This window comes from Dermacentor variabilis, chromosome 1 (assembly GCF_050947875.1).
Source record: "Dermacentor variabilis isolate Ectoservices chromosome 1, ASM5094787v1, whole genome shotgun sequence".
Taxonomy (NCBI): domain Eukaryota; kingdom Metazoa; phylum Arthropoda; class Arachnida; order Ixodida; family Ixodidae; genus Dermacentor; species Dermacentor variabilis.
The window spans coordinates 267,659,080-267,684,653 of NC_134568.1; the positions used below are offsets into that span (position 1 = coordinate 267,659,080).

Genomic DNA, 25,574 nt, shown 5'->3' on the forward strand with positions numbered 1-25,574 from the left:
ATACAGCTTTACGTAGCTCAATGCGTGCTACATAAAAGTGTTTTTCACAGCAGAAAAGAAGCCTGCAAATGCACACAAAATTGCCACACGACCGGCCGCTCGAGGCACTTTGCGTGTATTCGCGGTCTTCTTTCACGCTCGGAACATTTTTGTGTAGCACATATTGAGCAACAGAAAGCTGCATTGGTAGTTTTTCATGTCGCTTTACAATATTCAAATTGACATTTTCCATCTAATTATAATATTTGAGAAGTTGGTCAATTAATTAGGACTAATTATCTAAGTATGCAGAATGCAAAAAATAATTTAAGTATCTCCAAGCAACAGCAAACATTACCTTGGTTCTGTCCAGCTACGTTGGCTACGTTGGCTACGTTGGCAACTCTGGCTGATGTTAGCTGGGACACCCTGTATGTATGTATGTATGTATGTATGTATGTATGTATGTATGTGTGCGCGCGCGCACACACACACACACACACACACACACACACACACACTGCATTCGTATACATGTCTTGTTCTCTAGTCCTCACTAAAGAAGCAGCAACAGCATATTCTCATCTGATTAGTTGTTCACATGATTCAGTAATATGTGCAGTCTTTTTTTTTCTAACTCCCATACAGTAGATCACCTATGGCCATTCCACTGGCTCATTGCAACATTCATTGGGAGGCCACATTAACTTTACTAGAGGAAGACAAGACATGATGGTTCTTGTGCACTTTATGTAGGGTAGTGAATTACCCAAATGTCAGATAGACCATGAAGGCATGAATGGCTACTCAATGTTATGTACGAGGGTTGTCTCATAAATCCTCAGCCCAATGCAGAAAACATTTCGACAGAGTCCGCCCTTTTTGTACGGTAGACGTGCCTCTCAAAAATAATGTGACAAAAACTGGCACATGTGCAGCACACACACAGAGTATGGTGGCTGCTGAAAGGTGGCAATGCATGCAACTAGATCAAAACAAGCTTCAAAAGACATACAATGATTGAATTTAAGTCCCTGAAAGGGTTCAATCCGGCTGGTATCCATCACGGTATAGTGGTGACCTTGGAAAAAGATGCTGCCTCCTATAGCACGATAAAGAAGTGAACTGCTCTATTTAAGCAAGGGCAGAGGAGTTTAATGTTGACGTATGTTGCACTAGGCCAGCTGAAGTCGGGTATTGAAAAACATGTTTGATGTCCAAAAACACATAACAGGAGATCACCAGCTCAAAATCTGGAGAATTGAGGAGCCGACAGGAACATCGAAGACCAGAGTATGTTGCAGTCTTACCAACAAGCTACAGTGACATGCACAAGGTTTTTGCAAGCTAGGTTCCAACATTGATCACATGTGAGCAGACGTGCTGGTGCACAACATCCAGAGACAATCTGGAGCTGTTCAAGGCAGATTTGCTGAACCTATTGCATGGTACATGACCATTGATGAAATGCGTGTGCACTACTTTCTATCCTGAAATTAAATTGAAGTCAAAGCAATGGAAACATTTTTCTCTCCAGCATCAAGAAAATGGCTGGTTCATTCATAAACAACCAAAATGATTGGTATCACCTTCTGAGATTCCGAGGGCCTCTTGCTCATGCATTTTTCTCTAGAAAAAGCTGCCCTTCACCCGAGAATACTATGCTACCCTGATTCATCGCTTGTGAGATGCCACCAATGTTAAACTATGTGGTATGCTTAGCAAAGGGGTCATTGTCCACTAAGACATACCTCCACACCGTGCTGGTATGGTGATAAATGCCATCCATTCCTGCAGCTTTTCTGTGCTTCAAAACCAACCATACCAGTTGGATATCGCCTTGTCAGACCTATTCCTAAGTATGAAGAAGGATCTCTATGGGGTTCTTTTTCAGTGACGATGTCATTCAAGCCGCAACCCTCGTTTTAGAGGGCAACTGTCTCATCCTCTCCTTCTTTTGTTTTTAAGTTTTGGGAGGGGGGGGGGTCCAAGTGCTAAAAATTGCCAGGCCAAGTGTGTGGTCAAGTGAAGGAACCATGTTCAAAAAGAATACACGGCCAGTGATGTCAGCCACTTCCTTCCAGTTGAGACCGAAGTACTTCGGTACAACCTTTTTTTGAGTGCACTGTAAAGTGCTGTAAGCTATCAAGATCAAGTCAATTCATACACTTGCTCATAGTCTGTATAATTCAAATTAGGTCAAATAATTGCACAAGCCTAAACTTATAAGATGGCCCTTACCATCCATTTCTACCAAAAGCTGATTTAATGTCTGTTCTTCTTCCCCAGTTGATCCTTCAGTGCCACTGAAAAAGAACATAAAGACATGACATCATCCAAATCCATTTTGCAACACTTTTTGCAAAGGGTGAAGGCATTTGTATACCAGGTGTTTCATGTAACTTGAAACAAATAATAATATTTGGGGTTTTACGTGCCAAAACCACTTTCTGATTATGAGGCACGCCGTAGTGGAGGACTCCGGAAATTTTGACCACCTGGGGTTCTTTAACGTGCACCTAAATCTAAGCACACGGGTGTTTTCGCATTTCGCCCCCATCGAAATGCGGCTGCCGTGGCCGGGATTCGATCCCGCGACCTCGTGCTCAGCAGCCCAACACCATAGCCACTGAGCAACCACGGAGGGTTACTTGAAACAAAGTATTTTATGAAGTGTCTTTAGTTAGCTATGGGGGGTGCCTGAAAAGTTTGTGGCCTGACCAGGACGCACTGACCGTGGGTCGAAATTTTGCAGTCAATTCTCGACATAGTCTGCCTTGACGGGCACACATGTATGCCATCGCTTTTGGAGTTTCATTATTCCACTTTGGTAGAACGTTTCATCCTGCTCCTCCAAAAAGTCCTTTATGGCATCCACGACGGCTTTATCAGAAGGAAAACGGCTTCCACCAAGGTGTTTTTTCATCTGTGGAAATAGGTGGTAGTCCGAGAGCCAAATCAGGGGAACAGAGCAGGTGCTGAAGCAGTTGGAAACGACAGGAGTGAATTGCAGCCATTGCAATAGCCGATGTGTGACTGGCGCATTGTCCTGGTGAAACAACACCCCTTTCCGGAGCATCCTTCGCCATTTTTCCTATGAGGATGGCAAATTTGAGCTGCATAGTATTCCCCATTGATGGTTTGACGGTTCAGGAGGAATTCCAGGTGAATGACAACCCTTGCAATCCCAGAACACTGATGCCATAACCTTGCCAGCGGATGGAGCCACCTTTGCCTTTTTGGGGCAAGAAAGGTGAGATGTTTCCAATGTATTGAGGCTTTTTTTGACTCAGGACGAAAGTGATTAACCAAAGTTTCATCCACTGCAACGCATCTCTGCAGAAAAAGATTAATATCAGCTTTAAACAGTTGGAGATTTTCTGCAGAGTGAAGTTCTCTAGACGTTTGTTCTCTAATGTTAAAGTCTGGGCTCCCATCGAGTCGATACTTCGTGCATTTTCAGGAGCTGCGTTAAGATATGGCCAAGCCTCTCCACTGATACGCCTACACATTCTGCAATGTGCCGCTGTTTGACATGTCAATCAGCCATTACAATGTCTCTCTCTTGCACTTTTTATCTGTGCATGTTGTTGAGAGACAACTACTGCGTGCAGCATCTTCAATTGATGTCCGGCCTCGCTTGAAATCGGCAACTTACTTTTTCACCATAGCATAAGAAGTAGCATTGTCCCCTAATGTCTCCAGCATGACCTTGTGAATTTCTTGTGGTGTCAGTCGTTTTTTCAAAAGGTATTGAATGACTGCTCACTTTGTGAATTTCTGTTTCCATATTTCAGCTTCGTAACCTTGCTTTCAACCGCTGTACCCCCCCCCCAAAAAAAATCAAAATAAATCCAGATTGCTCATGAGATCATTCAAATAACTGAATAACATATTGCATTGCAAAACAAGACCACGCAAAAAAGATTTCATGGGTCGGCTGCAAACTTTTCAGGCACCCCTCGTAATTTGTTAAGTTCAATCATGCAAGTCTTTTAATACTAGTATACATTTAAGGCATAATAATGAAAGTAACAGTTCTAGAGTGTGCTCAGAAACAACCAATGAAGTTGTTTCCATAATGTAATCTTTGACATGGTTCTTCTTTCTGGGCTCTAAAGAAGGAAAAGAAATCACGGCATGCTTTCGCATGTAATCTGCAGCACTCTCAATCATGTTTCTAAAGAATGAAGGCTGCAGTTTTTTGTAAAACGAAGAGATGGGGTGGCACTGAAAGCAGATCGAAACACACTAGTTGGCTTCTTAGGACAACTATAAAGGACACGCAGGACAACTACAAAACAGTATGTTGTTGGTTGCAACTGCCTAAGATGCACCCCCTTTTTTAAAAGGTTGGCTTAAGTTATATAAAATGTCCAGAATATCTAGAAATAAAATTATGGCCAATGCTACATTGACTAGCGAGTGCATGTACACCAAGTATTGGTACATCCACGACAATGTGCATATGACAGGACATGGCATACAGTGAACTCTTATTTGAGTGAACTTCAAGGAACTCAAGGAAATAGTTCACTTAACTGAAAGTTCACTAAACTGAATATGCACTAGAATATGGAAAAGCGTAGGGCACAGCAGACGTCGAGTCAAAAGTGTGAAATGCAACTTACGGAGTTATGTACATCAATATATATGAAGTGTGTAACAGATTGCTGTTTAGAATATGGGAAAGCATAGGGCACAGCATACATCAAGTCAAAAGCGTGAAATGTAATTTATGGAGGTGTGCACATCAATATATATGAAGTGTGTAACAGTGACGTTGCTGCCTATCTCACTTTGAAAAAGAAAAAATATATACTTTTCATTTGCACTGGTGCTCTTAAAGCGTGAGAAATAACAAAGCTGTCCCGAGAGTCTATGTTTTTGTGCATTTCTTCTGGCACAGCTTGGTTGCTGAGACACAAAATCTCGTAACTTCCCAAGGCATCCTACAGCCTCGGCTAGAATTACAGGATTTGAATCTGCCTCTAGCATTGCACCTTCCTCGTCGTACTCTTCTTCTTCAGGACGAACACTGAAAACAATTTCAAGATCTGATAGTTCAGCACAGGTAACCAGCTCTCTGTCACACACTGCCGCTAGAGGGGCGATTTGGGGGCAGTGGGCATCGGCTACTCCAGCTCTGCAGAGCGCAAAACTTCGTTGAATTGATTTAAAAGATGAGCCTTGGTCCACTGATCAAGTTTACTCAGCTGAAATATTCGTTATTCAGAAATTCATTTAACTGAAAGATTTTTGCATTAAATGCATAGGAAAACTGCCACAGATTTTCTAAAAGTTTGTTACTCTGAAATATTCGTTAAACCGACGTTCGTATAACTGAGAGTTTACTGTACAGTAAACTCTCAGTTGTACGAACGTCGGTTTATCAAATATTTCAGAATAACAAACTTTCTAAAAATCCCCGGCAGTTTTCTTATAGATTCTATGCAAAAATTTTTCACTTAAACGAATTTCGGAACAGTCAATATTTCAGTTTAACGAACTCACTCAGAGGACCAAGGCTTGCACTGCACTGCAGGCGCAACCGATGCCCGCCCTCATCAAACCGCCGCTCCAGCGGCAATGTAACGTCGCTGGCGCTACAGCACCCCTCGGGCAAAGCGGCGCCGCGGAAAACGAATGGCAACGAGGCATGGCCTCCGAGATCACTCGCACAAAACGAGCAAGCATGTAATCATGGAGGCCATGAACAAAGTAACAACGCTGGTGCTTAAAACGCCGCCAGAGCAAAGGGGCGATCTCTCACACCACAAACCATGTGGTGTGTGTTTTTTTCCGACCGGCTAGTCGTGGCATGGTCGTCGTCTCTTTCTTTCCAGTCTCGTCGGATCCGCGTGTGCACACAAACGACCCACGTGGTCTGTTTTTCACTGATATGTACAAATTCCATTTCACACATTTCTAACACTATGGATGCCACGTCTTTTGCTCCATGAATTGCACTTCAAACTTTTACTCTGTATGCCATGTCTTATGTTGGCCTAGTGAATATTCAATTTAGTGAACATTCAATTAAGTGAACTATTTTCTTCGGTCCCTTGAAGTTCACTCAAGTGAGAGTTCACTGTATAACCCTGGCATGGTGTGGGGACTTGTGTGTTGCAAAACTACCGAATGTTGCACTTCCGGACAGTATTCTGATGAAAGAAAGAAAGAAAAAGATTATAAATGGCCAATTTCACTGAGATATTGCACGTTCCCTATATAGTTGTGCTCATCTTGCACACACAGTGAAAGAGGGAAAGCTTGCTGCTTCATAATCAAGAGTAAAACCCTGTTGCCGCCTTTACACTGTTTTACATAACATTGCACCTACTACCTAAAAATCTACACCATGCTACTTTTAAGCTAAGAAACAGCAACAGTAACTGCACAAAAAGGCACAACTGTTTCACCCCTCCGTAAACACATGCCCACTCACACATTGCTTCGTTTTCGGCCAATAGCGTCAATTTCATCTATGTAGATAATACAAGGTGCTCGCTTTCTTGCTTCCTTGAAAAGGTCCCGGACACGTGCTGCTCCAAGACCTGCACAACAGGTAGTCATCAGAAGAGTGTCAGCATCTAGTAGAGTTAAGTGGACGAGCTGTAATGAATTCATTCAGAGAATGGTGTAGAGCATGTACTCTGTCTGCTTCTGCGCGGGTGTCTCATTCACTTGTCCCGTTTCCTGGCGCCATTTTCAATTTTGAAATCATGTACAACTAGCCCAACAGCAAACTCTCCTAAAGCGTTATTTACTTTATCATAAATATGATCATAAAATTAAAAATAACTATTTGTGTTTAATTAAACATACTTTTATTTCCCTTTGCTTTTCTTGGCATCAAAGTAAGTTTTCTGGTACATTAACATACCTAGCCTCATTTATTCACTCACTTATTCTCACTCACTCACTCAGTCTCGTACACACACTGGACTGTAAAAGCGGTGGGGATGAAAGAAAGGATAAGTAGACCCTCTATGATGATAGAAATGCTTTTAATAATGGTTGGCTTGAAGGCCTACGATGTGCATTAGGAAAAGGAGGGCGAGATAGGGAGGTGAGGCGTATTCGTAGCCTTCCTAGGAGCTGCGTGTCCTTTACTAAGAGCAAGTCCAAAATGGCCCTGTCGGAATCTGCCAATCCAGTTGGCGGACTAATCCATTTTTCATAGCACAACACACGCACCACCCTCAGGTGGCAGTCCCAGTACTGAGTCTAAGGCTGGCACTTCCAAAACAGATGGGTTGCATTTGGTTGCGTAGCCACATCACTGTTCAGGCACTTGTGTGGCTCCCAGCTCGGGCACTTGTGTGGCACCTTTTGAAGTGCAGGTACGGGTGAGCCATTTGACAGTGCGCCAGTGAACACAGCACTCTCTGCTCTCATTCGTGCTAGAAAGGTTTGAGCAGTTCAGACCCTACTTTATTCTAGCAGGCATTATAAAGCGAGAAAAATGTGTTGTATGGTGATGGTGCCTAGGCAAACAGGCCCGTTAAGTGAGCTGGCCACAGTCCTTCATTGGCCTCTTGGTTTTGTAGCATGTGTCACACTGGCACAAACAGCGCTTGGACCCATTCTTCCTGAAGTAGGTAAATGTTGCCATTTTGCAAGGAAGCATTCATTAACCAGATGCCAGCCCTTGCCATAGGCAAGGCACCGTGCCACTAGTGTGTTCATACTCCAATCCGCACTGAGGATGCACCAGCAGGTGTAACTCGGATTGCTTAACACTTGAAAGCTGCTATGGAAATGGCAATATGGCTCTGCTATGTTAAACTGCACTATTGAAATCGAATGAAAAGAATGAATACAAAAAATTTGGCGTGAGCGTCACCACTGAAAGTGCTGGTGCTCTTGTAGTTTTTGCACTGAAAGTTGGGTCACCGCACGCCACTTTGTCTTAGTAGAGTTCGCTCGGCTTGCAGTGAGTGGTCTTCTTGCACAGTTTAAAAGGTATGCTTAAGTATTTTTTATTCAGGAACGTCGTCCCTTGTTGACCATGTCTGACTGCTGTATTATCAATGAAAAAGTTGCTTTGGAACCCTCGGAATGCTGGAAGGTTCAAGACGCAGGTGTGTGATGAGCTTGGCTGTGGGACAGAGGAGATAGCGTATGGTGGTCTTGATTGCAGGCTCTAAGGCATCTAGACATGGAGGGGTTGGCCGCACTTCTGCAATGTCTGCAACATGCTGAACATCAGTAAAAACAATGTCAGAATCTTGTGATGAGCTTCCTTTTTGGACATTTGAAACTTTGACTTTGAAAGGTCGCTCACCTGTGATCAAAGCGCAAGTACAAACATGAAACTAGTCGCACTGATTTCGACTGTCCTGGAGAAATCCTGAACTGAAGGAGCAACTGATGTGCCTGTAGAGTGAGCATCAGACCGATGGCGAAGTGCACTGGAGTCATGTGACAGGTGTGGCCAACTGGAGACCTTGAAACAACCTTAAAAACATTTGCTTTTTGTGTGCTTATTTCTGTAGGGAGACAGCTGAAGGGGCAAATTTGAAGATGGCGAAACAAGCTTTCTGTCAAGACCAAGATGGCGGCAGTCAGTTGAGCAATGGCGGAGATACCGTGGCTTCACTAACCCAATTTCTTTCACTATTTCAAAGAAATTTTCAAAAGTCTTGGCTAATTCAACAAATTTTTAGAGCACTTGTGGTTTTCAGTAAAAAGGTTTCAGAATTGCAGAGATGAAGAGTTATAGAAACTGAAACTATGATTTTTCAATAATCGATGTTTTGGCCATTTTTCGCAGTACGAAAGCTGCCTCCCCCCTTAAAACTGAAATAGCCCACGCAGGCCCCATATAAAGACATTGTGGGTTGAATGTTTGAAACCATTGCTGCAGGTAGAAAAAAACCAGCAGAAAAGAGAATAGTCAGTGAGGACAAAAAATGTGACTCTATCATACTACATGCTGCATTCTACAATTAAAAAAAAATGGTGTTACGAATAAAACACTAAGAAATTTAGATGACCCCTCGGTGAAACAACTTGCCGAATACATCAACAACTGCTGGTACCAAGGATCCATTCCTCCGACATGGAAAACGGCCAAAGTAATTCTCATCCCCAAACCCGGTAAGCCGTCTAGCCTCGCCAATCTCCGGCCCATCTCACTAACTTCATGTGTAGGCAAGGTCATAGAGCACGCACTCCTAACCCGTGTAAATACTCACCTCGAAAACACATCTGTTCACCCCCACTCTATAATTGGCTTTAGAGAGCATTTTTCCACCCAAGACGCTATGCTCCAACTTCAGCATCAAATCCTAGATGGCAAATCCCTTCACACGAAGGCGATCATGGGCCTCGACCTTGAGCGCGCCTTCAATAACATCAGGCATTCCACCATCTTCGAACGCATCACCTTGCTCAACCTTGGAGAACACACAACTACGTAAGTGACTTTCTATTCAATCGGAAGGCCTTCCTCTCGATCGGAGACATTCGATCGAGAGTGAGATCAAATTCAAATTCAAATTCTTTATTTTTCAATGAAAATACAATAAAAGTGTGTCCAGTACTGTTTGGACCCGTAGCCGTAGGCTAGTTATGGGTCCAAGAAATGAAATTATCTAATGCAGACACTTCGTCACATAAACAATAAAAACTTGGAAAAGTGGAGAGGGGAATATATACATAATACATATGACAAAAACAAGGCATAACAAGAAACAGATCGAGAGAGTGACGGCCAAATCGAAACTGCCCTACAAGACACCATTGACGTCATAGAAAATGATCAAGGCACGGGATTCCGCTGTTCTCATGAAAAGTCGTAGCTTCTCCTATACTGCGCCACACTCTATAGACACCCCCCACGTGGCTCCACGAATAAACGCCAATACGAGGAAATCAAACTCCACCTGAGGGATGGCAGACCCATACCCATGTTACCTTGCATCCGCGTTCTTGGTATGACCATAAAAGCCAATGCAGCCAACTCTATGGCTATCTCCGAGATCCTTCGACAGACCGTTAATACATCCACACTGCTGAAATGAGTGACCAACCGACAAGGGGGTATGAAGGAAGAAAGCTTAATCCACCTTGTCCAATCTTTTATCATCTGTCACCTTACTTACATTGCACCCTATCTCAACTCGGCGCCAGTCCTGTCGTTTGTGTACTTCTTCCCGAGTCCTGGTCTTCTGCGCCTTGCCTTTACTACTTCAAGTATGAACCAACTAGCCCAAGCAAGAGTTTTACTTGAGCATATTTCAACTGGTACAAAGCTGAACAGACTAAAATGGACATCATCATCAGAGGAGCCTATAAGCATGCCTTAGGACTACCCAACCACACCAGCACGGAACTTCTACTACAATTAGGTATCCACAACACGCTAGATGAGTTAATCGAAGCGCAATGTCGATTCCAACTGGAGCAGCTTACCCTCATGGAAATGTGCTGCAGCATTCTAACCAAGCTTGATATCACCTGCCACCGCCAACAGGGAGACAAACATCCAATACCACGCGACATTCGGCAATGGATACACGCCGACCCTATTCCCAAAAACATGCACCCAGACCACAACAAAGAACGCAGGAAGGCACGAGCTACCTCCCTCATCAAAGCTTATGCCAACACTGTGGTCGTCACCTTCGTTGACGCAGCTGAATACCAAGATGGACGTCGCTTTGTGGCGGCTACCACCGCAGGCAGCTTGCTCTGACATGCTGCCAGCATCGTTACCCAAAATGCCGAGACGGTCGAGGAAGTGGCCATCGCCCTGGCCACTCTTGACCCAGTTTGTCACACCATACTGAGTGATTCTCGCACCGCAATCAACAACTACATCAAGGGTCATATTTCTCAACAATCACTCCGTACCTTACAACAAGCCCCGCATTCGTCTGAAAATCAAATCACCCTCGTCTGGATCCCAGCACATGCCGGCGATGTCCACCCGCACCTCACCAACCTCAACGAGGTTACACACTCCGTAGCATGAGGACTAGTCAACTGTGCCGGAGACGGTGCAGGTGCACCCGCAGGACGCGACCGTCTTACAAGATACAACGACCTTGTGAAGTCATTTTACCTCGAAAGAAGAACTTTCCCCATCCCTCACCACAAGTTAAACAGAGCACAGGCAACCACCCTTCGCATGTTACAGACCAATACATACCCCTCCCTCACACGCTATCGCGTCATATACCCAGACATCTACCCAAGCCACACGTGCAAGATCTGTAAAAACTCAAATCAGCAACACTCCCCCACATGCTATGGGAGTGCAAACATCAACACCCAGACTTTAATCCCGTGACCCTCTCGTCGAGGTGGCACTGCGCCCTGCGCAGTTCCGACCTCGACAATCAACTCTGGGCTACCCAGCAGGCCTAGGAAGCGGTGAAGAGGCAAGACCATGACGTCCCATCGTGTGAGGCCTAGGCCCAGCCGACTAAACTGCTAGTTCTCATTGAAGTTCACTCTCTCTCTCTCCCCCCTTTACTTCAAGAACTGATATTCTACACAGGTTTTCCTTTGTTTTCAATGATTATTGGTGTTGCTGGCTTGGCACCTAGGAGGATTATGTCCTGGTCAGAAGCATGCTCTGCATATCATCATACTTTTCATTTCAAATTTCGGTAGGTATCAAAATCAAGTCACTGTTTGGTAATCACAATACTAAACTTCATTGCCCAACATTCATAGCTACCATGCTAAGCACTACAACCCATTTCAGACCAATGTTGCTATTTGGAAACTAACACTATCTTCTAGTTATTCCCCATAAAACACATCAGTACAGTGTAATGAGAATAAAAATGCCCATAAGAAATTTATGCATCACATGAGGAACTTCAACTGTTCGTGGAAATAAGTCCTTTGGAACATCTGAATTAACAGTTGGGAAAAGTATTTAGGTTTTAGTGATGTGCTTGACATGCAGAAAGCTCAAACGTGCTCAAGCAATTTGTTAAATTTTTGAACGAACTTACAGTTCCCAAAAGACAACAACGACGTAATCGGTGTTTTCTAAAAGTACCGGGAAAGCATGTGCAGCTTTGTAGAAAATTAATGTTTGTTTTGTGAATGACTGTTTCTCCTAGAAGAAACAGTTCCTTTGTTTAAAGGGCCCCTCGCCAGGTCTGGCCATTTTGAGCTGACAAGCACAGAGCATACAATGCGTGATAACGATAATGTCTGCAAAGTATTACATTTCTACGTGCCCCGGAAAGATCTGAAATTTCAAACTGAACACCATTTTCCTTTCTCCTCACGGCTGCTGCACTCAAAGCCGGTAGATGACGTACACGTGCTAGTGCAGCTATGTATACATGTTCGCGCTATGATGTTGCTCGTGGTGACACGCGACTTCGAGAATTATTCAAGCCAACATCTGTTACTTGTGGAATATGTTGCTGGAATAGACGAATTAAAGCTTAGAGAAATAATAAAACACACAAACCAAATATCTGCATGTTTTCGTTTTACTTCACACTGCAGCAAGAGAGATGTACTTTCGTTTGATCTGCTTGTTCCCATGTCATGCAGCCTCCTGCGCAGACACTGAAACTATGTCATTTTCTGCCATGCTCCAGCGTGGGATCATGCTCTGTGATCTGCTTGTGTCTGCCTAAGTATACGTGTAGCACAGACTTATATTGCTAGTCAGGTGTCCTCGTGTGCAGTGCGAAAAATCGTGTGCTGCGTGAAACGAGAGAATCGCAACAGTTCGCACGCGACGCCATCAGTGGAAGTGCGTCGCACTGCAAAAAAAAGTGCGATGGAAAAGGAGGAGGAGGAGGAGGGGAAGGAGGAGGAGGAGGAGGAGGAGGAGGAGGGGGGGGGGCGCGTGATGTATGCGTCACATGATCCTCGAGGTCCGGTATGGCAGAACGCAGGGAAGGAATTTTGCTTGCGGAGGCTGGATGAGGAGAGAGTGTATGTTTGCGGTGAAGCTCGCTTCCTGAAATCATGGGTTCGCGACACTGAAATATTTTTATCTCGGATATTAATTAGCCGATTTGAAAAATTTTTACGGCAGAACACTCCCTAGAGGACACGTAACAACTTCTAGCTTATAATCAAAATTTGCTATGGAACCTGGCAAGGGGCCCTTTAAGAGGTGCTCTGGCAGAAGTTTAACTGTGGAAAAGCCAGAGGAATCGTACTCAAAGACATTTATATGGAGTACAATGACAATGTGAATTTGTTGCTGTCAAGCACTGACGATGTTGTGAAAGATGAAAAAGAAAGAGGTGTAGGCGTTTGTGAGCTCAATTCCTTGCCTGCAGATACCGCTGGTGAAGTGCAAGTTCATACAGGAGAGAGAGAAAAGAAGGTGAAAAAGAATGCGGCCTTTTGAAGTTGATTTGCACGTACCACTTCTGAAGAGTTATCCACTCGAGCAAATCTTTTCTCTCAATAAAGTTTTCTCTGTCTTTTTCTCTTGAGCAACCAAAGCCGAGCAATTTTGCCCGAATCCTCTGTATCATTCCAATTCAGAACCAACAAAACATTTCAGTCATTGTTCAAGAAAAAGATAGTCACAATGTTGATAGAAAAGCTATTCAGATTTGTGCATGAAATGAATTAGGTACTACCACTTGATGTTAGCACCAAAAATTCTGTTGAAAAGTTCAGCACCTAAACCATTCCAAAAGAGCTCCCTAAGTGTTGTCATAATGTCCTGTAGACTGCTGGAAACCTGTGTGAGCCCCCTCTCAAAAGCACTGTGGAAGCAGCAGTACATGCACTTATACTCCCAGACTGCAGCCCAGAGAGAAGGTTCACTTCCCCTTGACAGAAGGGTCGATACACTGCAGGACTAAATGTGCGTTAAATCTTGCTGGTTTGCATAGGTGACTACTGAAAATATTTTTTACATGTAGCACATGCCCCTGTTTGAACAACACCTTTGTGTGACTGTGAGTAAGCAGTCAGTGAGGCAGAACGCTGAAGTCAGAAAATAGCTGCTCCTGGATGAGCTAAAATTGTAAAAATAAGCTGCTATGAGCATAAGGATCAAAATAAAGAGGAATGGGGCTAGACTAAATCCAACCTTAAATATCAGGAAGACAGAACCGTAAATTTTGAAAAGGCAGAGAGGAAAACCAAGGGCCACAAGAAAAGTATGCTCACATTAGTAAGATTAGCAACATGCCTTCCTGCAATAATAGCTGTAATGCCTATCCCTTACGAGAACCATCATGATCCTCATCAATGCACAAGCAAGGCCAATACATAGTATACACATTGCACCATTGTTCCCAATGGGACCACTATTGTAAACATGCAAAGAACAGCACATTAAAGAATTTTTATTCTTGAGCCCAGAGTACCAATCTAATACAGCTGCAGAGGCCATTGTTGTTCTTTATCTTGCAGCGACACTTCATGGGTTAGACACAAGATAATTTAACAATTGCGCGACAAAAGGAAGTAACGTTGAAAACATGGCAAAAATGCCTATATACTTATTTCATGTCTTAGAAAGTGTGACACTCGTGTCTGGTTTTAACAAAATGGATGGCAGTGGCAAGCAAATCTTCACATTAAAAAATGAAGAAACAAGATAGATAGAGAGACGGGAATGCTTGCCTCCAATCATTTCAATGAATTCGGATCCAGCCATAGCCAAAAATGGTACACTGGCCTCTGTAGCAACTGCTTTGGCTAACATTGTCTTTCCACAGCCAGGTGGTCCTAAGAGTAATATGCCCTTAGGTATCTTGGCGCCTAAAGACTGTAAAGACAAAAAATTACAACTTAATACCCCATGAGAAAACATGACAGAATACCCATTTATTCCAACTGAATCACAGGGCAGTAAAAAAATTTTGTCACAAGCAATAAGTCAATAAAAGCAAATGTGTCCAACACAAATGAAGTACTTATAACATATTCTAAAACAAACATAACTGCTGGTATTTTGATAAAAGTGGAGAAGGCTAACAGAGCTCGTGTACGTTTATAAGCAGTACTGAAATTAGCAGACAATCTTACTACTGAAGACATGAGAAAATTTTCATGTTTGAAAAAAAGATGTCAGCAGATTCTAGCTGATGATGATTTGGGATTATAAATGACGCAGCAACCGTGCAGGCTATAATGCACGAAGCACATGTTTTTCAAAGGAGCTTATTTGTTCAAATGTGGTAAAATTGTGTAAATGGCCAAGTAAAAATATAGTAGCATGATATGTGCTACAGTTTCTGTAGGGCTCATGTGGCCTTTTAAATAATTAATAGTACCTTCATATGGCACAAGCGGTTCATCGTTCAATAATAGCATGGGATAGAAAGGAATTCCTTTTGGAAAAAATGAAATATTTTTGTCTCCATTTTTCTAAGACAGGACATGTTATTAATGTGCGTAGCATGTTTAAAAATTCACCGCAGTGTGGGCATGTTGGTTGTGGCTTATTATTTATTAGGTAACTATGGGTCAGCCTTGTGTGACCAATTCTTAAGCGACATAGAGTTACTTCCTAAAATCTTTCTCTGTCGTGACAACTGCACCATTCTCATAAAACAGGTTTAATGCAATGAAGCTTGTTATGTTCTCGCTGATCCCACAGTTTCTGCCAGTGTGTTACAACTGCTGTTTTTAATGTGCCTTTATAATCTTGCAAAGTTAGGCCAGCATAATATAGCTCCAGATCTTTGGTGCCGGCTGCCATAAAATCTGTTCTTTCGTTACCGGGGGCTCCTACATGACTAGGAACCCACCAGAAAGCGACGTTTAAAGCTCTGTTATGACATTTGGTGTATTGATTTTGTATTTTCCTCAGTAGATTATTTCTAAATGGTACCCTAGATGCGAGGAGCTTGAAGCTTGTAGCTAGCATTTACATGAAGTTCCTGCACTAGCAATGGACCTCCAACATGCTTTTATATTCCCCGCTAGAACAACTCATTTTGGTTTGGAGCCAACGAACTCCTAGCATCTCCAACATCATAGGCGTTTCCCACTGTTCCTTGATGCCCATTCACTGCATTCTTGATGGTTACCAGCGTTCACCAAATTCATGCAGTGTCAACTTCTTGCAGCTCCTCTTACTTGGCTATTTTACTTCATATACAAGACTTCATATACAAGACTTCATACACGAGATTACTATACCAAGATGAAGTTGCCCATTCATCACTTTCCACTGACCACCATGTGAAAAGTGAAGCAAAAAGGAGTTGGCATAACAAGCTGGGATGGCCTTCGCAGGGTCCTTAAGTGGCCATGTTAGGTTATAGAAAGCAAAGGATTACCTCCATTGATGCCTGCTGGGTTTCACTATTCTCTTTGTACTATATATGAAGTTATTGCCAACGCATTTACCATAGCCTCATGTAATAGATTTGGGTATGGAGGAGGTACCATAATTAACTTCAAATAAACCGATACAGTAAAACCTCGTTAATTTGACCCTCGTTAATTTGGAAAATAGGATAATTCAAGCTCGTCTTCCAGTCCCGTCAGGGGTATGCATTATTTAATGCAATTAAACTCTCATTAATTTGGACGTATTTGGCGACACATCGGTTAAGTCAGACAACTCTTGAGCTCAGCGAGTGTGGAGCATCGCAAAAAAGCAAAAATGGCTCTAGCGTCTAACCGAAAAGAGGCAGTGGAGCGCACATCAACATAAGTCATCAGCGAAAATCATGCGTGAATGACAGCAATGCTGAAATGCTTTGTCCTTACTTGCGCTTTTAAAGCATTTATTTTTTCATTTGCCGCCACACATAATACCGCATCGGCTGCGTGCCTTCATAAATGCATAGTCAGCACCTATGATAACAACGATAGCGACCGCAGTTTTGTCTGCAGCGGTTGCAGCAAACAATAGTTTCCTTTTGACTCAGTGCATGCGTCGGCCGCGTGCCTTCAGAAATGCAAGGTTGCCGTCTATGATCATGTTGATAACGGCCATGGTTTCATCTGCACTGGTTGCGGCAAACAGTAGTTTTTGTTTTGACTCAGTGCAAAGCTGTCAAAGATGAAGAGAACCGGATACATCATGATGGATGGACAATCTGTTGGCGACCAGCTCACTGGTTAAAAAATAATTGGGATGTGCAAGCAGTAGTGAAAGGTGTGTCTCAGATGAAGACGGAGCTGCGGCTGTGCTCAAGTCGTGAGGCCTTTGCCGCTGCGAACGCTAATCAGTCATGAGATGACAAGAATTGCAGCTTCTGCACTGCTTTTGTGCAAAATAGAAACAGGATTTGCCTATTCATTCACTACACAAAAGCATTTAGAGATAGTAAGCATTTGTTCGTTTTCTTGATACACTTGATAATTTGAGATTTGGTTAATTTGGACATTCTTTCTGAATTTTTTCAAATTAATTTAACCTGAATTAACTAGGTTTTACTGTATTTAAAATTAGCCTACTTTACTATAGTAAGTGTTTAGATGTGGTATGCAGCACGCCATATTTAAATAAACGAGCTCCAGGAATGCAAAGCATACACATGTCTAGATTTAAACAATTTTTTCCGCCCTAACGGACAAATTCATGAGTTTATGAGCTGGTACAGCATGGCACACGTTTTCCCATCAATTTAATAGAGCAGAAGGCTAAGGCAGGGATGAAAGCAATAACCTGCAATAAATAATGACATATTGTAGCAATTCATTGCAACAGGAGACAAACTATCATCATCACCATCATCCTATTTGTATGTTCACTGCAGGACGAAGGCCCCTCCTTGCGATCTCAAATTACCTCTGTCCTGCGCTAGCCAATTACAACTTGCGCTTGTAAATTTCCCAACTATAATAAAATATTTCAAGGTACAGATATGCACTGAGTAATGCTCTTGTTTTGGGCTGACTAGTGTTTAATCACATATCACAAGACGACGCACATGTTCTGAGTGTAAAATTGTGAATGAAAGCATAGAGGCTCCAAGTGGCATGAAAGAATTTGTTTCTGTCATAGCCTAGTCACGATGTCTGAAATCACATGTGCAATGCATGCACATGGTGTGCTAAACTAATAAAGTGCCTATCCTAATTCAAGGCTGCATAGCCCTGCCAGAAAAAAATTTAAATTGCTTTACAGTGCCATGGTCTCTAAACTTTTGTTTGCTAAGGTACACATACTTCCTTTGTCTTGTAAATTTGTACTTCAATAGAGTTTGAATGAAGCACACATTACCTTGATGAGTGCCGTGCCTGATTGTCTATTGCTAGTTAAGTGTGGCCTACGGTGGGAAACTCAATATGAAATCGTGCTTTAAAAACATCCTGCATTCAAAAGCATTACAAAGGGCTAGCTTTAGATGGCATCTTTACTTGGCTTTTTGTATCTTTCGGCAGCTGCTAGACAAATAATGCAAAAGTAATGTCTTTATATAAACTGTAGGCAGACCCATTTTCATGATAATGCAACATGCTGTTCATCTTATATGTGAAAGTTACGAAGTACAAAGATATGATTCCTGCTACCCAAATGCACAAACTAGTTGCAAGTGGTTGGTCCAGATCTCAAATGAGCTATCTAGTACAATGTGAGTTGAACACTATGGAACTCCAAGGCTTGCTGTGCTTGGCACTGTGCATCATGGTTTTTGGCAAAATTTGTTATATATGAGTAGTATATACCATTAAAGCAATCCTGGCAAAGCCGCAGGACTGGTACACATAGTTTTCTTGTCAGAAGGCACGTGCACCTGGTGATTGTCACTATGATGCAAGTCCCAGCACACCGCCTCCAAGATTTTTCAGCACAGTGCGTGCAGCAGCGTTATTTCAAAGGTCGTGCATCACTACCGGCGAGTGGTAATGATGTTTTTTTTTTTTCAGTTTTGGTATCAATGGCTATTTTTACTAGCTTTTTGTGACTCTTGCGCTCGTATTTCAACCGTAAAATTTTGAATGGAGGCTCTTTCATATCTACGCTATCTTGAACTAGGCTTTTTACGTGGTCTTAAGATTTTGTTTCTGTTGGCCTTTAAGTACTGTGGGTTTCAGGTGGGGCAACATTGTCTTCTGCAGGAGCTGCCAATAACACCATAAAGCCATGGCTTTAAGGATGAGCTAATGATCAGCACCAAGTCTTCAAGTTGAGTTAGTGCCTAGAAAATAAGGTGTTACGGCCACACTCCAATGTATTCTCAAAGGCTGCTAGTCCCCAATTTTGCACTGCCTGTCCCTCTTCGAAAACAACCTTTTTGATGACATACTGCAGCCTCTCTGAACCACTATACTATGGCTTATACACCACCAGCATGCATGCATGCTCCCTGTGTGACAAGAAGTCATTAGCTATGCCACCCTTTCTACAAAGACAATCATAGGAGTTGTTTGGCACACATGTCACTTATTGAGAAACTTTATGCATTTGATGATTGGCAGCCAACAAAGCTATCAATAAAGCAGCAACTGAGAAGCCAGTGTGCAGCTTAATGGACTCTTTTGTTACCCTACTGTACTTTTAACTGGATTTGGAATCGGTTGGCATAACCCTAAGCTTCCATTTTATTCCATTCTTGCAATCTACCACCTAGAATAGCTGAGCCTGGTTGCTAATAAATGCAGGTAAAATTGAGCAATGTGAGCCAATGGCAACAGGCAGAAAAGGATCAGTTTGAAATATAAATGGAATAGAGCGAGCAATGTCTTCCTCTTCAAGCCAAAGCTCTGTTGTTTTGTCGCACAGCACTTCACTTCTTGCACTGAGTACTTGCATGCTTTCGAGTCCAAATTTCCCACAATTTCACTTCGGCTCACCCTGTAAGTTAACATTAACCTTTAAAAAAAAAATTCTTTCTTTGCATTTGAGGATGCTTCTTACATTTCCTGGGGGGGGGGGGAAGGGGGGGCGAGTCCTTTAAGGGAAGACGTGTCTCCAGAGACAAAAATATTTAATAAAAAGTAGGTTTTTTTTTTCCATTTCTGTTATTTTTCTAACCTACATATCATGGTGCATCTGCTGGCAAAAAACTACCTCAATACAATGTGTCACTGAGGAATAAAACACTGTATTTATTCTATGAAATGCTCAGTTTTTCCCATAGAAACTCTGAAAATAACCCATTTTATGCTGTTAGCCACTTTAAACCCACTTACCATAGCCAGGCCATCTCAGTTTCATTTGAAAGAACATCTTTCCAGCTTGCTTTCCTGCCAAAAATGAGCCTTCAATGCTGCTTCAGAAGAAAGCTACCTGAGTTTGTAGTGTGAAATGTATATTTTTGCAGACTTTTTAGTTTTTTTTAGTACTTCTCCTAAATAATAATTTTTGCAAGTCTCAAATTTTGGGAGCAGCAAGTGTGTCCCTGCTACTAATTCAATTCTAACATTGCAAAGTTGCCACTTTATAATGTTATAACTCTGGCTAAAATACATATACAAACAATAAAATGCGAACTTGCACTCACTGAACATTCACGAACATACCTGCTTAATTTTAGCCCTTTGGGTGCAGTACGTTTTTTGCAAGTCGCATCCCAAGTTGATGACACAATAAGAATTGTAACATTTTTTTATTAACCTAGAAAAAAGCTAATTGTATATTTGTAATCAGCACAGATTGAATTTCTTTCTGAAATTTTCATGTGTTTAGAGAGAACAGAGAAACAGAGAATTGGGGCCCCAAACGTTGTGGGGCCCCAATTAAATAGTGTTGAAGCCATTGCGCATGCGCGAGATGCAAACTGTGTTTGGGTTTTGCGTTGGGCACGCTATTTCACGGATTTAGCAGGAGCCCCAAAAGCTTTGCATCAACAAACATGGCGGCACCATCGAAGTAACGGCTCTAACCTAGCACCAAACTGGGCTCAGTTCGTGGTAACGAGTGAAGTTCGCAAGCTAAGAAAAGTGAGCGCGGTTATCACTTTCTCTCAACTAACGTGTGTAATCAAGATTGATTCACTAGATGTCGCTGATTCCGAGTTCGATTGTCGATTCCATGGCTCGTAGGCCTAAAATGGCTTAACTTGGCTGGTGAAGGCACGTAAAGTTGGTTACTCAAAACTAAGTGCAACAAATTGCTTGCAGCTAATAGAATAACATCTAAATTATAATTAAAATTGAGAACACAAAAGTCAGGCTTACTCTTATCATAAAATGCTGTATTTTATTTCAATAATTATAATAGCTTTTCTTTGACACTGCAGTGACGCTGCAAGCGCGTGATACTATCCGTAAACGTGAAGCCCTATTCTCTTCACTCCTGAGTGCCCTATTGCTAACACCTTCAAAGCTCTTTGGGGCCCCAAACTTTTGGGGCACCTATTCTAAGACTCCTTAATAACAAAAATGTTTTTTTTTTCTGGGACATCATGTCCTGTCATGACACTGACTTGATATTTTTGTCTATTCATTTTTTCATATTAAATGAAGGTTTGACACTATTCTTTCTAGACCCTAGAAAGAATAGTGACAAGCCTCAATGTGTCATAAATAATTTGATATAGTAACCTTCATACAGCCATTTTCGGTTTCATTTCTCAAAAGCCTACTATGTCATCATATCACGACACTGTGTGTGGTCCCGTGGGAACAGGACATTACAACATTTTGACACTCGCTCCAGCTTGTTGGCTGCCTCGTATGCTGTTACTCATCGCGAGGGCTGAAGTAGCTGCTCAGTGGATGACTGAGCGATCCAGAGCTACTGTTGAAAAGTTGCAATGATCTGCTGCCACATGACCAAATACTGTGTCATGACATCATGACACAGTAAAAACCAAAACTGGCTGTAGAGAAGCTACTATACATATTAAATTAGCAAGTTATCTGAAGCTTGACAGTATTTTTCTCTGGTGCTTAGAAGTATCGGGCCATCATTTAAAGCAAAAAAGGAAGACTAAAAAATATTGTGTCAGTACCCTTTAAAAGAAGTCTGCTATAGCATGCATTGAAAGCACCTTTGATTGCATTTGCCTCGAGTTTCTGAAAGCATACTTATGTCATGTTTTTCTCTATCTATCAAGGTTGAAAAGGCCACTTTCTCCGCAATAAGAATTAATTTGCAATTTTTAGTGGATAGTTCAGTAGGAGTAGCCTTGCACCATCATGCATTACCGAAATCCTTACAAAGGTGAATAAACAAAGTTTTATAAAAAAAACTACTAAATTATGGGGTTTTACATGCCAAAATCACGATCTGATTATGAGGCACACCGTAGTGGGGCACTCCAGAAATTTTGACCACCTTGGAACAAAGTTTTTGACGCCTTAGAGAAGAAACATGCAGTTGCTGCTTTAGCTGTATTTATATTATGTAGACTTGCTGGCATAAATATATTCTCGGTTCCTTCTTCAGGCAGTGGCGGGCAGCTGGTGGGCAGTGGCGGGGTGCAGCTTTTACAAGTCCTTCATAATAGGTGAGGAATGGCGAAAGACAGCTTCACTATGGAGGGGTGACCTTTATTTACACCTCTGACCTAAAGGAAGTGAAGTGGGGGCCAGAGATGTGCTTGTGGGTCAGGTTGTAGCAGCGCTGGCGCTGGTAAGAAGTTCATTTTGGGTGGAGTTACTCCTAAATTTTCAATTTTGTCCCAACCGGACAGGCCATTCTGTCAAAATGTTTACCTTCCAATCTATTCCTTAAGTATCAAGTAACATCAGAGCAAGATTTTTAAGGTAAAAGCCTCATATGTCTCATTGGTCAGTCGACCTTGAGCGAAAACGCATCAATAAGAAAGGTACAAAAGGGATACGAATCCTCAATCTTTGGCGAGAGTCGAACCCACGACCTTTGGTGTTAATTAAGGCAATGAACCCTTTATTTTCTGGTGGGAGTCGAAACCATGACCTTTGATGTTAATGAAGGCAATGTTAATGAAGGCACAGTTAATTAAGATATAGTTAATTGAGATATAGTTAAGGCACTTGAACTCACAATCATTGGTGGGAGTCGAACCCAACACCATTGGTGGTAATTAAGGCACAGGTAATTAAGATAGAGTTAATAAGGCACTAAAAGCCACGACCTTGGGTGGGAGTTGAACCCTCAACGTTTGGAACTAAGAGGGATGACTAAGCGAAGTACACTAAGTGAATGCAAAGGTATAGCTAATGGAATTAAGAGGGATCACTAAACGAAGTAGACTAAGCTAATTAAGGGGAATGTGTACATCGTGTGCCCCTCTTTAATGCATATGCACGTGGGCTTTCGCCTTCAAGCCGTCTTAGGGATAACAGTGAATTTTTTTTTTACTTACAGTGTAGCGTTCCGGTTTTTTCAAATAGTCAACAAATTCCATTATCTCTTGCTTGGCTTCTTGCAGTCCTGCGACATCCTTGAAACGCACACCTTTGCCAGATCCAGTAAGTGGGTCTACAATTGTAAAACGGGCTCTGCCCATCTGAGACTGGTGGGGTTGAGAGAAGGGGAGGGGGCAAATAAATAATTATAGATGTCACTTTCAGAATTTATATGATTTATCGAAGATAAGGCAATTTACTAGCAGCCTTTACGACAAACAAAGTGTACCACGCATGCTCCAATTCTAGTTGTAGTCAGCAGCAACCTAATAATTCAATAGCAAACACACCTCCAAGGGGATATGTTACACTACATGCGCCACCAAATTATATTTGCTGATTCCTCCTTTCCTTTCTCACACTTAAAATCCAAATCACTGTTTTTGGCTTAGCCAGTCACTTTGACAGTGTACACTTGCTCCCCATAAGGTGCAGGTGATTGCTCAAGAGGCAAGAACACATGGTAGCATCGGGATTAACCTGGCCTTAGACAGCGCATCACAGTGGCAATGTGCACCTTGCAGTTTGCACTCTTGGCTGGGACAAAAGTATGGCGACGAGGGTGTGCGCACCTAAGTGAGGTTGGGATATTTGTCCCCCCAATCCCTTTTCAGAGCCCTCCTTATCACTGTATATGCATTGTCCTGGCCTCTTTATCCCCACACCTGCCAATTAACACTCCTGCTGCTTGGCTGTCTGTGCTTACGTGTGACTGGCATGTTTCTTGTTTACTGCTGAACAACTGCAGCACACTGTCTTTATGCCTCTGAAATCTGTAAGCCAACTACATTCTGGAGCACAGAGAGACATACGCACAATATAATTTTGTGGAATTCTCTTGAATTCCCGACACGAAACTGGCTATAGTGCAGAACATTCACAATAAGCACACTCCTGCAACAAGTGCAGGTGTCCTGTGTAGAAATGCATTCAAATACCATGTGCATATAACCTGAATATTCTTGATTTCCAGTCAACAGAAAAGCAGATTTCAATAACCTAAGCCGTTAAGGTGCACCAAAACAAATATGTAGTCGTTAGAATGGTAGAGTACACTGCTGAAAATGTGTCTGCATTAGTCATGTGTCAAGAGGAGAGTTGAACAAAAAAAGATAGCAAAATTGATGATAGCACATCTTCTACCCTCAATTGTCTGAGAAAGCAGAGAGGTAAAAATGTCATCCATACGCCAAAACAGTGCAGAAATCCTGCAGCGTGTCAACCATTGTGGAGGTTTAGCTCCATAAACAAAACAGTGCAGAAATCCTCTACTGCTCACTAGCTTCCATATAGTCTGAGGGAAATGCACAGAAGGTGCTATAGGAATAAGGGTGCGCGAATAATCAAAATCATCGAATAATAAATCAAATAGTGTCCCATTCGATTCGCTCTTCGAATCGCATAGCCAGAAAACATAGAAAACACATGCATTAAATTACGTGGAAAGGCACGCCGAAAAAAAATAGGAAAAAAGAAAAGGAGGGCAGTCGATGTACCCCGTTCATTTATAGAATTTTTTAAAGCGGTTTTAAGAATGATTCAATGGTGTCGCAGGAAACCAACGCAGCAGGAAGTGCATTCCGTTCCCTAATGGTTTGGAAACAATATGAATTTCTAAACGCTTCTGTTTTGCAGTAGTAATCTTTAAGCTGGTTAGCACGGCTAGATCGAGTTGATCAATGAGCGAGAGGCTCGGTATACGTGTCCTTGTCTATGCCTAATTTTCTATGATAGAGTAGATACATGTACTTTAACCTTTCTTTATACCATCGTTTTTGTAGCGTAACTAGTTCTGCTGTTTCCAGCATCACACTTGGTGATGTATACCGGCTAAAGGAATTGAATACAAATCTTATTGCCTTTTTCTTAATTTTTTCTACCATTTTTATGTTAATATCGCTATGTGCATCCCAGACGACGGACCCATACTCAAGAATCGGGCGGACGGAAGTTTTGTAAACTAGTAGCTTTATCTCACGGGGTGAATTTTTTAAGCGACGCCTAAAGTGACAAAGCTTCTGCATGGCTTTCTGTTCTATGTATGACATGTGCTCATTCCACTTTAAGTCCGAGCTGATAACTACGCCCAAATATTTATAGCTTGTCACGCGGTCTAAAATTTGCTTATCGATTGAATACTGATTGTTTAAAGGGTGTCGTTTCTGCATCACGGTCATCGCTAGAGTTTTTTCCACATTGATTTTCATTTGCCATGCGCTGCACCATGATTGCACTGTAGACAGCGAGGTATTTAACAGAGATTGGTCAGCAGGACTATGGATTTCTTTATATAAAACGCAATCGTCGGCAAACAATTTTATTTTAACTGTCAATTCCTGTGCAATATCATTAATGAATATGTAAGAAAAATAAGGGCCCAAGCACTGATCCCT

General features: G+C 42.2%; 1 protein-coding gene across 2 annotated transcripts in view; it reads right to left on the reverse strand.

Moving 5' to 3' along the window:
- Positions 1 to 25,574, reverse strand: part of Spg7 (SPG7 matrix AAA peptidase subunit, paraplegin) — a 79,218-nt gene that overhangs the window by 40,523 nt on the left and 13,121 nt on the right. For both annotated transcript variants that reach the window (XM_075675328.1, XM_075675336.1), the window contains exons 7-10: positions 23,139 to 23,288; positions 14,563 to 14,707; positions 6,428 to 6,536; positions 2,221 to 2,285 (exon numbers count right to left, since the gene is read on the reverse strand). In XM_075675328.1, coding sequence (XP_075531443.1) covers positions 2,221 to 2,285; positions 6,428 to 6,536; positions 14,563 to 14,707; positions 23,139 to 23,288 — 469 coding nt within the window. The remainder of the gene's footprint in view (positions 1 to 2,220; positions 2,286 to 6,427; positions 6,537 to 14,562; positions 14,708 to 23,138; positions 23,289 to 25,574) is intronic.